The 14088-nt window shown below is 38.8% G+C and overlaps 1 protein-coding gene across 1 annotated transcript in view; it reads left to right on the plus strand.

The window, feature by feature from the left end:
* Window positions 1-14088, plus strand: part of nbas (NBAS subunit of NRZ tethering complex) — a 228409-nt gene that overhangs the window by 17567 nt on the left and 196754 nt on the right. Inside the window, exons 7-13 of the mRNA XM_030128460.1 lie at window positions 845-978; window positions 4088-4221; window positions 10813-10911; window positions 12534-12672; window positions 12775-12840; window positions 12926-13054; window positions 13505-13568. Of these exons, the coding sequence (XP_029984320.1) occupies window positions 845-978; window positions 4088-4221; window positions 10813-10911; window positions 12534-12672; window positions 12775-12840; window positions 12926-13054; window positions 13505-13568 (765 nt within the window). The remainder of the gene's footprint in view (window positions 1-844; window positions 979-4087; window positions 4222-10812; window positions 10912-12533; window positions 12673-12774; window positions 12841-12925; window positions 13055-13504; window positions 13569-14088) is intronic.

A 14088-nucleotide genomic window follows, 5' to 3' on the forward strand; every position in this document is an offset into this window, starting at 1 on the left:
TTGCACAGCCAAGAAATCCAATACAATAAACGCCAATAGCACTGTAATGTGATATCAACAAAAACATAACTTCCTTTTCATAACTTTATTGCTTAGCAGACAGAGCACCCGTAGTGGCATATTATGTTTCACACTGTTCGCCAAATGTAGAAATCTGAGCGACTTAAATACTCCACTTGGCTTTCTTCTGCCCGACACATCGTGGTTGTGTACATGTTTACAAAAAGAAAAACTGATTTCAACACAGACTGGTTTATATATAAAAACAGAGATGTATTCATAACAGGATCAGCAGCTGATTGGACAGCCCCCGCTCTTCTATCCGAGGGAAGTATGTCAGTGAATCCTTGAGAAAGTGCCAGCAGGCAGCGATGTGCTTTATCACAGCGATATGGTTACACTCCCAGCACTGCTGAGCCAGCACATCGCTAAAACAGTAGCCTATACTTCAATAAAAGCTGGATTTATGATCTCCATTCTCCTCCTCCTTTCTATCTGCCTCTTTTACTCACTCCACCTTTCCCCCTTTTCACTGTGAGTGCACGTGCAGATGTGTTTGTGCACGTCTTTGAGAGACAATTATTGAGATGTATTACTCTAGCTGTCCTTCATAGATGAATTGGATAGGTCCTTAGACACTCTGTGTTGATGTATGCCATTAGCTCTGTGCTTCTTTTCCCATCTGTATTCATCTTCAGCACACCAGAGATTTTTTTCCAAGAGAGTTTTCTCATCTGGCCTTATAACAAATCCTTGGCTCACTTGTTATTCTTTCTCTTTTATCCGTCTCTTATGCATGGACTTTCAAGTGTTGTTTTTTTTTTTTCTTTTTTGTCTGTGATAGTGCCAAAGGACCCAAACCCACAGTGGCGCCGGGTGGCATGGAGCCCTGACTGCACCCTGCTGGCATACGCCGACAGCACTGGCACTGTGCGCGTCTTTGACCTCATGGGCAGCGAACTCTTTGTCATCCCACCGGTAACTTCTCCAGGCTGACACGATGATGCTTTTTGTGCATATGTTGATTATAAGTGACTATTCATAGCATTTGGAGACCCAGTGTTTACTTTTCTCCTTTTCTGATGCATTTTGTGAATTTTTGTGAATTTATTTTACTCAGTCGTAACACATAGCGTAACAAATATTTAACAGCATGAACAGTATAAACAAAGTCAGCAGTCTATGTATTAAGTCTTGACTGAATGGACTGCTTATATTTGCTTGTTTAGATTCTTATCAACTTATTCTTCCCTCAAGAAATAAGAAAACAGAAAGTCAGTCACAGTACACTCTCAGAAACAGTTGTAAACCATACTTGTATAAACCAAAAGCCAGTTTTGTGTTTTTAAAAGTGTATTGGCATAATTTACCCAAACTAGAGAAATGCATTCCATACTTTTTATACCGTAAACATACCACTCACAATGCATTTACTCTCCCTTGTTGAAAAAAAAATTATACACTGTATGGGAGTGACTTTGTGTTTAATAATATACTGCATTTCATCATGATAGTAAATGGATGGGGTAAAAGCTATGTAAACCCAAATCTCAATTCAACATCAGAGCTGAGATAGTAGTGGTCAATAAACATCTGAAGACAGTGGTGGTGATAGATGCTGTGATCCTGAGTGATAGCATCAAGGAAAAGGAAATACCAAGGGCTGAAGGAGGAGGTGGGAAGCCATGTGTCTGCAATATTTAAATGTCTACTGTAATATTTTACATAAACAAAGAAATAAATACACAATCACTTATCTAACCTAAACAAATCATTTAAAAATAATAAAAATCACCTCTCCTACATACTTTTTTTCATTTATCTTTACATTTTACACCTGTAATTTTCCTGTAATTATTTAGTTGTTGCAGTATGTGATCATAATAACCGGTCTAATTAATGATACTCACTTTTATCGGCAGTAAAACTATTTACTGAAAAAAATCTAAACCTTGTCAGGTGTATTTTTCTCATTTCTAGTCAAACTATCCCATCCCACTTAAAATAAGACATAATCACCTATAGAGTAACTTTTCAGTGAGATATAAGAACTTATTTTTAGACGAAAGATCTTGAAAATCTTATTTCAAGAAACTGTACCAAGATAATTTTCCATTGAATCAAGCAAAAAAAAAAAAAAATCTGCCAATGGAACAAGTGAAAATTATCTTGGTAAGATTTCTTGAAATAAGATTTTCAAGATCTATTGTCTAAAAATAAGTTCTTATATCACATTAAAAAGTTACTTTTTAGGTGATTATGTCTTATTTTAAGTCTGATGAGATATTGACTAGAAATGAGAAAAATACACTTGGTAAGATATAGATTTTTCAAACTGTTGAATTTGTGATTGTTTTAAAGGTTGTACCCCACACAGTTCATTTTATATGGAACAGTAACAGACCACTAAATAATATTCAAGGCATTATAATGGAATCATTCATTCTTTCATTCATTACACAGTGACCCTCCACCACCCCCATATCACATCATGTATATGTGCAATCACTGTAAATATGTAAATATCTTTAAATTTTATACTTAAATTTTTATACTTTAAGAATGTTTATTTCTTCCTGCCTTTCTTTTGCACTGGTGTGTTGCATATTACTGCTGTAAACTGTTAAATTTCCCCATGGTGGGATCAATAAAATCTAATCTAATCTAATTTAATCTAATCATTCATTCAGTCTTTCATTATGTCAGTATTATAATGTATTATATCCCTGAATTTATACATGATTATCTGACATTTTTTCTTCAGTATAATCAAACATCATCAGTATAAAACTTTCATACAGAGAGTTTGTTCAACTACATTTAATTCACGTTTAAGCCTACCTTGATATGCAGGGAAATTTACAGAACAAAGCTAATGTTCTTGTTTGGTTCCTTTATATAAACTCCAGACAGATTTAGCGATTCCCATCCATAAAGACCAACGGTATACATCAGTGGAATTTCCTATATTACAAAGTTTGCAATGAGTGCAGTTGTAAGGGTTCACATATCCATCAACTGGGCTCTAGAGAAAGACTGAGCCCTGCTCTGCTTCTTCAAGTGGAGCACACATTTACTGGGCACTTTGAGCTGCCTGTCACCTTTTGAAGACAGTGTATTTCTGTCAGAGCTCCGTCTGTCTGCCTTGGCTGCTTTTTCATTCATTGTCTCTTTTTTCTTCTGTTCATCTCTTTGCTCATATAGCCCCCATTCCTTCTTCGTATTCATCTTTATCGCCACCTCTCTTTAAAGTTTCACATGCCGGCTGCTCTTCTTGTCCTCCCTGGACCTTCTTCTCTCTTTGTTTTTGCATTTGTCTCATCCTGACGTGTATGTATGTGTGTGTGTGTGTGTGTGTGTGTGTGTGTGTCAGTAGCTTTTCTCTTGCTACCATTTCAGGTTCCATCTGTCACCCCCTCACTTTAATGCCCTCAATGTGCGGCTTATTATCTGTCTGCCATATCTGTCTATCCTTCCCTCCATTCCTCTCTCCGCTTTGTCAGAGACAGTGAGTGCACACACTTATTCCACTCCCCAGCCACACTCTCTCTTTCAATGTCTGTGATCTTCATTCTTCTTTAGTGCAGCATTACTTTGTTATGCATCTACAGTACACCACTTGCCCACGTACATCAGCTCCCCCTGCTCTGCTGTACTGTTTCTCTTGTTTGTCACTGTTAAGAGCACACACCGGTGACTTGCTGCTATTTCTGGCAGTGATGATAAAACAGCAAATTTGACAGAAAAAGTAAAGTGAGCCTGGATTAAAATGAAATTTAAATTTGCCCATCTCCCACACTTTCTGTCTCTCTTTCCAGTTGCTCTGTCTCTTATCTTTTGTTCCCTGCCTTCCCTGTCCCATCATTTTCTCTTTTAATCTAATCTCTTTCCTGTCTACTTTATGTTTTTTTTTATTCAACAAATGTAGCTGGTATGATGTATCTTTGTTGTTTGCCCTTGTAAAAACATGTTTGGTGCTCACACTGATAGATAATGCATCCATTTTTTTCTCATTCTTTTGATTTCTTCCAGCAGTTACAGCACTCACTTTCACATTTTTGTCTCTCATCTTTCTCTCTTGATCCAGGTGGTGAGTTTTCCTGGAGATTTCAGTTGTGCAGTGGCAGGCCTGATCTTCCTGGAGTACACTGCCAGCGCTCAGTGGTCTGCAGAGCTGCTTGTTATCACATATGGTGGTGGGCTTAAGAGCTACCTAGTCAGGTGAGAAAAAAAACCCACTACCATTTCCTAACTAATAAATGAAACAACACATCCCAGAGCGGATGTGAACCCCACAACCGCACAAAAGACCAATCTGTAACCAGTGGTACAGTTGCAAAGCCCTCGATTTCCTTGTGGTTTTAAAGGGGTTATGTGTAAGGTGAAAGTTGTGAACCAGAACACACTCACAGCTACCAAAACCACCAACTAATTAAGGCTATGACTCCCCAGACTGTCTCACTCACTGAAGAAAGTATAAAGTTCATTGTTTACACACATCTATATGACAGTATCATCAAGTTTTCTTCTTCAAACAGAAGTCATAGACAGATATTTTGACAGTGAGCCAAAATATGTCTCTGTCTTAGAATCTTCATGTGCTGTATCAGTCACAGTAAAACCACAAACTACCTCTGTTTTCTATGTAGTATATGTGTTGTCAGTAGTTGCACAAAACATCTGTTTGGAATCATCCAAAGTCAGAACTGACCAGTGGTGACTCGTCAATAGAGGGCACTAGGTCGCCGCACCACCTGTCTCATATGAAGAAGACGATAGGAATCGCATAGCATAATTTTACAAAAACACTCAAGGGTGACACAGTGGTGCAGTGGATAGCACTTGTGCCTCACAGCAAGAAGGTCCAGGGTTCGATTCCAACACCAGTCGATATGTGAAGTTTGCATGTTCTCCCCGTGACTGTGTGGGTTCTCTCTGGGTACTCCGGCTTCCTCCCACCATCCAAACACATGCACTGATAGGTTAATGGGTTAATCTAAATTGCCCATAGGTGTGAACGTGAGGGTGATTGTTTATCTCTGCATGTCAGCCCTGTGATGAACTGGTGACATGTCCAGAATGTACCTTGCCTTCACCCATAAGTAGCTGGGATAGGCTCCAGCGACCCCGTGACCCTATAGAGGATAAAGCAGGGATCAGAAAATGAATGAATTAATATTAAACAAACAAGATATACATGATACAGCCTGTGAGTACTGTGTATAATTAGCATTCAGGTGGAGTTTAAAAATGTTTTCAGTCGTTTAGTGAGCAGTCAAGTCACGTGTTTCCTGTTTAAAGGGGTCATATTTTGCTAAACCCACTTTTATTAGTCTTGGGTACATTTATTTGTGTATTTGGACCCTAATAGTTCAAGAAGTTTGAATTTGAACCCTCCAGGTGCTGCAAAGCTATCTTTATATTCATTTTGGCAAAAATCCAGTGGATTTCTACAACCTGTTTTAATTCCTTCTTATTTGTTACGTCTATATCAAGTTACGTCACGACATTTGCACATATAAGGTCAAGACTTCCGACAAACATTTCTCCGAGTACGACATAAGTGTTTGTCAGCAGCAGCGGTTGTAGTCCGTACTGAAAATATGTCCAAACTTCGAGCCGATTGCCTAAAATGTTCAGTTGTTGGTTGAACAGGGCAGAGCAGCACAGCCAACAACCTGGAGGGGGTGGGGCATGAAATGGCTCATTTGCATTTAAAGGGCCAGCACTCAAAACAACCTTTCTGGTGTCATTACTCAGAAATAGGGTCGAAGATGGACCTGTGGAGTTGAATTAATAAAGAATTCAGACCTAAGTATAGCATTTACAGTTTATGTAGACCACAGGGAAATGTTTTAAAATGTACAGGGTGGGGAAGCAAAATTTACAATGAACATTTAGTTGTTTTTTCTCAGCAGGCACTACGTCAATTGTTTTGAAACCAAACATATATTGATGTCATAATCATACCTAACACTATTATCCATACCTTTTCACAAACTTTTGCCCATATGAGTAATCAGGAAAGCAAACGTCAAAGAGTGTGTGATTTGCTGAATGCACTCGTCACACCAAAGGAGATTTCAAAAATAGTTGGAGTGTCCATAAAGACTGTTTATAATGGAAAGAAGAGAATGACTATGAGCAAAACTATTACGAGAAAGTCTGGAAGATGCTATTAAAGAAGAATGGGAGAAGTTGTCACCCGAATATTTGAGGAACACTTGCGCAAGTTTCAGGAAGCGTGTGAAGGCAGTTATTGAGAAAGAAGGAGGACACATAGAATAAAAACATTTTCTATTATGTAAATTTTCTTGTGGCAAATAAATTCTCATGACTTTCAATAAACTAATTGGTCATACACTGTCTTTCAATCCCTGCCTCAAAATATTGTAAATTTTGCTTCCCCACCCTGTATAGTTCCACATAAAAAAAACAAAATATCACTCCTTTAAGGTGCAAAAATCTGCACCCAAGGCTCTCCATTTACCATCATACACTCTCGTTATAAATAGTACGTATGCAGTAGACACCCCTCCCCCCCCCAATACAAGCGATAGGAGAGCCTCTGGACACAAAAAATTGTCCCACCCACAGGTGTAAACATCACATCCCGAAAAGGATCAAGACCTTCCTCAAAAATGGAATCAGTTAAGTGATACTACTGCGTCAGTATTAAACAACTGGGTAGTTCAGTGGTTAACACAGCTGACTTTGATGTGGGAGCTAGAGATGTCGTTTCCCTCCTCTAGTGGTATCATTCATCTGTTTTGTTTTATTTTTTTAATGCCATGCGATCAACCCGTACTACCTTTGCCCCTCGTCTAAAAGTATTGTCCATATTATCAGTGCAAAATACACTGAAAACACATACTGTGCATTTTTATTTTAATTTAAATGAATATTTTAAAATAGCAGTGCATGTACATGTATCCTAGTGATATGTGGTTGTAATGCAGCTGACTTGGATACTGCACCCACCAAAAAATAATTTCACCAGCTGTCACTGGAACTGACAAAGTTTACTCTTAACTGTGGATCAACAAACACAGAACTTAGCAAAGACAATAATGTCACATAGTACCTTAAAACCTTCTTAAGCCTCATAATCAAAGTGTGGGGGAGAAATGTTGTGATTTCAGCACCGAACTTCATTCTTTTATTTCAGGGCTGTGTCCAGTGGTGAAAACAATGACAATGCTTTTATTTATTTATTTATTTTATTGTATCCCTTTCTTTTTATTTCGATGCTCAACTCATCTTTGCAGATCAACAGTGTGACTCACTACTCCCTCTAGTGGTCACATTTACACCAACTCGTTGGTCTTTTGCTGTGAATAAATGCGGTTCAAATCTCTGCTGCACAATACAATGAAATCTTTGCTTTAAAGTCAGAATTCTTTATTCTACACACAATCTAATGATTCTTTTGGGGCATTTTTGGGGTATTTTAAGGGAGAAACACTAGTTGTATTAGCTCCTTTAACAGACTTTCTAGACAAACACACATTTAAGTGAGTGTAAAGACTTAGACTGCAGGGGAATGATGTTTGTTCACTGAATTACACTGTAAAGCTCAGCCTTAGGTGATACTCAGGAGCTCAAATTTCAGAACCAGCAAGTTCAAGACTGTAGCTGAATTCTAAATCAGTTAAAAAGATTTCATTGTAATTAGAAACAACACTAATCTCAGATATTAACTGAAGAAACTCCTAAAATACCACTAATTATAAACAGAATTTGGCACGGCTTACATAGTGACAGCACTTGTTGATTTTTTTTTCACATCATGGTTCCCACACACCAAAAAGGAAGCTTCAGATAACCTTTCATTCTAAATGTTTACAGGAAGTGTTTGTAGAACTAGTGCAGCTTCAGAGTCAAACATTGATTTTCAGATGCCAATTCTGTAGGAGAAATTCAGGAAAAAAGCATACAAGGTGGGGAAGCAAAATTTACAACGAACATTTAGTTGTTTTTTTCTCAGCAGGCACTACGTCAATTGTTTTGAAACCAGACATATATTGATGTCATAATCATACCTAACACTATTATCCATACCTTTTCAGAAACTTTTGCCCATATGAGTAATCAGGAAAGCAAACGTCAAGGAGTGTGTGATTTGCTGAATGCACTCGTCACACCAAAGGAGATTTCAAAAATAGTTGGAGTGTCCATAAAGACTGTTTATAATGGAAAGAAGAGAATGACTATGAGCAAAACTATTACGAGAAAGTCTGGAAGATGCTATTAAAGAAGAATGGGAGAAGTTGTCACCCGAATATTTGAGGAACACTTGCGCAAGTTTCAGGAAGCGTGTGAAGGCAGTTATTGAGAAAGAAGGAGGACACATAGAATAAAAACATTTTCTATTATGTAAATTTTCTTGTGGCAAATAAATTCTCATGACTTTCAATAAACTAATTGGTCATACACTGTCTTTCAATCCCTGCCTCAAAATATTGTAAATTTTGCTTCCCCACCCTGTACATGTAGATTCACACATACACACACATACAAAGCTTTATTAGAGTTGACGTATACTGTATGTTGGTGAATTATTTTTCACATATACAAACACACACAGACGAATGTGAATGAAGACAACACCCTGTTCACCTTTGGTACACATAAATGAGAATAAATGATCCATTGTTGTGAATCATTTCACAGTAAACCACCTTGAATAATTGTGTAGCGCTCTCATATCTATGGAGATTTATCAGGTTGGCAGCTTTTAGATATTCGAGATTATTCTGGGTTGTATTATCATCTCATTTAAATGCATATACGGTATATTTTAACCTTTACAGGATAGCATGCCCTCTTTAGTAGTTCGATTCCATGTCACATGCTTGTCTATATGTAAACCATATGAGGATATCTCTCTCTGAATATTAATACTCCTTTTTTTTTTGCCAGTTCTTCTTCAAACTCACATTTTGAGTCTTCGATTAATGACATTAGATTGTATTTGTGTTTTCTTCTGAGAGTCAGTTTGTATACCTGAAGGGCACCATAATCTTTTTTTTTGGTCTAATTTAGCATTATTTAACGTGGCATTACTTTTAAGATTTCCTATTTCAGTGTGTATGATTGCTACAGTCACACCCTTGGTCTTGCTGCTCTAAGACATAGGATAAAATTGCACATACGTGTTGAATCTCAATAAGACGACAACCTGCACTCCTCCTTCTGTTGTGTGTGAATATTGATGTCTGCGGAGAAAGGAGGAACACACTGATTTATTTTTCTATTACAAGCACATAAATGGTGTGAGGTGCCTTTGAAACCATCAGAGTCTGAATGTATGTGTGTTTGGAAGTAATTAAGATGTGGGAGACATTCGCACCAGATTTACTTTGAAAGTGCTAGCTTGTTTTTAAAATTCATTTTTGGTATGGAGCTCAAATTACACTGCCTCTTCTTCATACGACTGCATCCAGTATGGTTTTTTTTGCTCAAACACTTGAAATTTAAGATTTCAGAGTTATAGCTGAACCTTGACAATAAGTCCTCTCTTTCGCTCTCTGGATCTCTGCAATGCACAACTTTACTGTGGCACTTAAACACCTGAACATCTACTTCCTTTCTTCTTTTTACCTACTTTCTCCATCTCTCCATATAGCTTACACTGTGAGGAAACATTTCCCCAGTGAGATATCCCAACAGAAATGACATGACATCTCCTCTAGTACCAGTCTAATTTAGATTGGCCATTTAAATTGGATTGCATATTTTCCCATGTCTTATTTTAATTGCAGTTCGGATTTAAATTGCTCTGTCATCATCTTCCACAAACAGTTATGTCACATCATTAACATTCTGTGCTTGGGTGTTCGCATTTTGATTGTTTGTGTGCCAGGGTTTTCTTATATGCGACTCTGTACAGTGGCCCTGAAAGGCAAACCACAACGACAAATCGCAAAGCACACAAGAAAAAGAATATCGTGCAAACAAGAAAAAGGTCCTACTGGAAAATTAGGTACTTACCATGACCAGGATCTGGATGCTGATTGGATTGTCTTTCTAACAGAGTGCTTCCGTCCAATCAGCATCCAGATCCTGGTCACAGCAGGTACCTACCTTTTCTGGCAGGACCTTTTTCTTGTTTGCGTGATTTTCTTTTTCTTGTTTGTGTGTTTTGGTTTTTTTTTGTTTTTTTTTAAGTCCAATGGCTCAAAGGTCCGATGGACTATTGGTATTAGTTGTCGTCCGGCGGCTGTCTGTCCGTCCGTAAACAACTTTTCAAGATACTTCTTCTCCAAAACCATCGGCCAGAATCAATTGAAATTCATAGCAGAGGGTCCTTGGGGCAAGTTTGTTCAAAGACTCGAGAAACATTGATTTTTGAATTTTTTGTGAATTTTTGGAATTGTAAAAATCCCCATTGATTTATAATGGGAAAAATTTAAAAGTGTTATAACTTTAACAGTTGAAGATATTGATATAATTACTATTGGCAATGGATAGGGGCTTTCATTTGGTTCCTTGACCTTGACCGACCTTGAAAGGTCAAACAAATGTCAATAAATGTCTTTAAATATGCCGCTGGACTGCAGGACCCCTATTTTATTTCTTGTTTATGTGATTTTCATTTTCTATTGTGCTTTGTGTTTTGTTGTTGTGGTTCTTGTGTGTGTGATTTTTTTCTTATTTGTGTATTTTTCTTTTTCTAAAGTGTTTTTTTTTTCTTCTGTGCTTTTCTTTTTCTTGTGTGCTTTGCGATTTTTTTGTTGCAGTTTGCCCTTCAAGGTAGTTTTCTTATATGCGACTCTAACTTGTCAATTTGTTTGCACTTTTTCATTTTAGCGTCGGAACCAATCAGAACTTCCAGGAGAACCACAGTTTCAGTTTCTCTGCCCACTACTCCCATGGTATCACTTCAGCTATTTACCACCCAGGACACCGGTAAGTAAAGTGGAGTATTTGAAGAGCATACTAAAAATGGTCAGTGTAGGGGAAAAAAAAAAAGAACATTCATTACCATTTATCCTTTAACCTGTTAATGGAAGCATAACGCCTGTAGCTTTCCCCAAACATTTTATTTCCTCTTTTTGCTCTGTATAGTTCAAGCCTGCCTCCATTAGGACTTTGTTTCATCAGGAGTGTTTATACTCGCACATCCACTGACATCCTTGGAGTCCATTTTTATCTTTAAACCTCATTACCAACAATGCTACGTGATGCCATGTACAGCTCAAATATTTGGATTCGAGAGTATCTGAGTGATTTCATAGACTTTCATCATATGACATCAGGGGGTAATACAAGTCTAATCCAGCACGGTATCAATATACTTGTAAATATGTATTATATCGATCACGATGCTAGAACTGAGTTTGAGCTTACTGCAATGCATTTTACCTGAGCTGCCCTTTCTTTTTCTTACAGCAAAACAAACTGTACTCATGAAAAAATATCAAAACAACTACAACAAGATATATAGTGAATATATCTATTGTTAGAATCAGAGAAAGAAACAAAAGCTTCCTGAAGAATACTACGCAGACATAAGATGTTACATTGTGGAGTCGCTTAGAAATAAATGCCAATCACTTTAATGCAAGAACTTCAGGAATTCATTACAGCGACTCAGGTTGTCCTTGGCCTTCTCCGCCCTGTAACTTACAAAGGTTTCCGTTAATTACATCTGGCTCACACCTATGACCTTACTGTTTTCACTGCTCTCCATCGTCCACACGAACCAGACTCAGTTTTGCTCGTGAAGCTCGGTTTGCGAGCTTAATGGATTTTGGCAGCTACTGTCAAGTGTTTGCCAACTGATAGATGAGATGAAACTTTAATGATCCCTGTGTGAAAACTGGGTCAGCAACAGAGAGCATGGAATATTATGGGCAAAAAAAAGGAGAATTTAGACACTGGATATAATAAAACATGGCTTCAACAGCTGAACATGCATATACAGATACTGAAGATGTATTATGTGCATGTTTAGATAATTAAATGTTTACCAGTATTGATAATGTAACGGTGCACAGATGGGGTTAGCATATTCTGAACAGTTTCCAGATGTGCACTTAGATATTGCTAAGATATCATTTTATTATTACAATTACACACTGAGCTAATACACAGCATGTTAGATGGATTTGTAGAATATAAACGTGAATGAGTAATGCAAGGAGTAGTTTCATTTAAAATCTTTACACTAGGGGGCAGTGTTGAGCTGGACAATGCTGCTTCATCTGCACCTCCCCCTGAATTCCTGACCATTGTCGCAGTTAAGTTCTGTTTCACTGCAAAAAGTGGCCCACAGACCACTGTGGTCATTGTGGTAGTGTCTGTGCTTACCCAGCTAGATTTTTACATCTGACGTTTTAATCCAGTACTTTTCTAAGTAGCACATCAGCATTGTGTACGCTCACTGACGCCTTGGCTTCAATCCAAGCTGGGAAACGACCTCAGAGTCACTTCCTCACTGTGCCGTCCTTGTTGTGCTGCAGTATTTGATGTGTGCGGCCACAGTAATGCAGGTTTAAGCATGACTTTTGTGTGTAATTGCCCTACAGATTGCTGCTTGTGGGAGGCTGTGAGTCAGGGGATGACAGTACCTCCAAGGCCTCCTGCTGTGGGATTACGGCCTGGAGGGCTCTTTCTGGTTCACCGCATTACAAGCAGGTCACAAGCTATGAGGACGATGTCAACACGGTGAGGAGACCCCGACAAACACACCTTCACCCCTCTGCATACATAATATATTCACGCCATGTTTTACACACATGTCGTCGTCTCTCCCTGTGTGTCTGTCAGAATCCAAAGAGAGGTTTCTTCAGGATCCCCAGCTTTAGATTCTTTTCCAGACAAGGAGATGAAAAGGTAGAATCTCCCAGTTTGAGTCACTGTGTTGAAGTTTGACTGAATGTTGAACGCACACTTACCCTTTGTCATTCGCCCTGTCCAGGACGGTGTATTCCGCATGAGTCTGAGCCCCGATGGCACCCTGCTGGCTGTCATCCACTTCTCCGGTCGTCTTTCTCTCTGGGACGTCCCCTCGCTCAAACAGAGGGCCACATGGAGCCAAGACCAACAGGTACATCTGCGCTAGTGTTTATGTGTGTGCCTTTGTGTATGCGTGGTTGATTTGCTGTTGCAGAGCAAACCTGGGTGCACTGCAGTTGTGTGTTTTGGCAATATTTTGTACATTAGATGCTTGACTGACTATATTAATGTAGTCTCACTCTCTCTTTTTCTGGCCTAAGAATATGTGTGTAAAAAGAGCGAGCATGTACGCGTGTGTGCACCCATTAGACAGTAAGTGCGGTGGCTTTGGGAGAACTTAAATTTGCAGAATGCGTTGCCGATTTATGCGGCTGTGTATGTGTGTGTATGTGTGTACGTTCTGCTTCATCGCTGGTCTGAGTTGGCAGAGATGCTGTGTGTGCGTGCTGTAAGTGTAAACAGGGTTAGCAGATTAATTTCCTCCCCCTTCCCCCCTCTCTCTTTCTTTTTTGGTCCCTCCATCCTCCGGTCCTCCCCGCAGCCAGGATTTGAGGAGATCAACCCAGAGTGGAAGACATCGCTGGAGAGAAGGAAGAAAATAAAAGGTAGTTTGGCCTGAAGGGCTAAAGAGAGCCGACTTTGTTGCTGACACAGCAGCACACTCTGGATACAATTTAATGATCTCTGACATGCCTTACTCAACGAATCATACAGTTATTTAGACATACAAGAATATACTTCATGCCAAGGCTAGAGAACATTTTCCTCTTCTCACAGTGTCCGTGCTTTCGAGTGTGGGTTTCTGTGCTTTTGTGATCGCTCATTTATGTCTACGTGCATGCCTGTATGTATGGCTGTACAGTCTTTTTTTGACAGTTTTGGGCCACCCATGTTGGCAGCTGTGACAGCTTGTGTATGAAATAATCTGTGTGTAAGTCTTATCTTGAACATGACAAGTGATAAATACATATGTCCTCATGTGTAAGTATCTGTTAGAGGGAGTTACCAAGTCAAAAACAGACAGTAAAATTGTATGATGCCAGATGCTGCGGCTAAGTCAACAATGCTAAATGCTGAATAAGGTGTGTAGGAAGGATTTGGATTGAAACATCATTTTGGTCCGCT

Source organism: Sphaeramia orbicularis, chromosome 24 (assembly GCF_902148855.1).
Source record: "Sphaeramia orbicularis chromosome 24, fSphaOr1.1, whole genome shotgun sequence".
In the NCBI taxonomy this organism is placed as follows: domain Eukaryota; kingdom Metazoa; phylum Chordata; class Actinopteri; order Kurtiformes; family Apogonidae; genus Sphaeramia; species Sphaeramia orbicularis.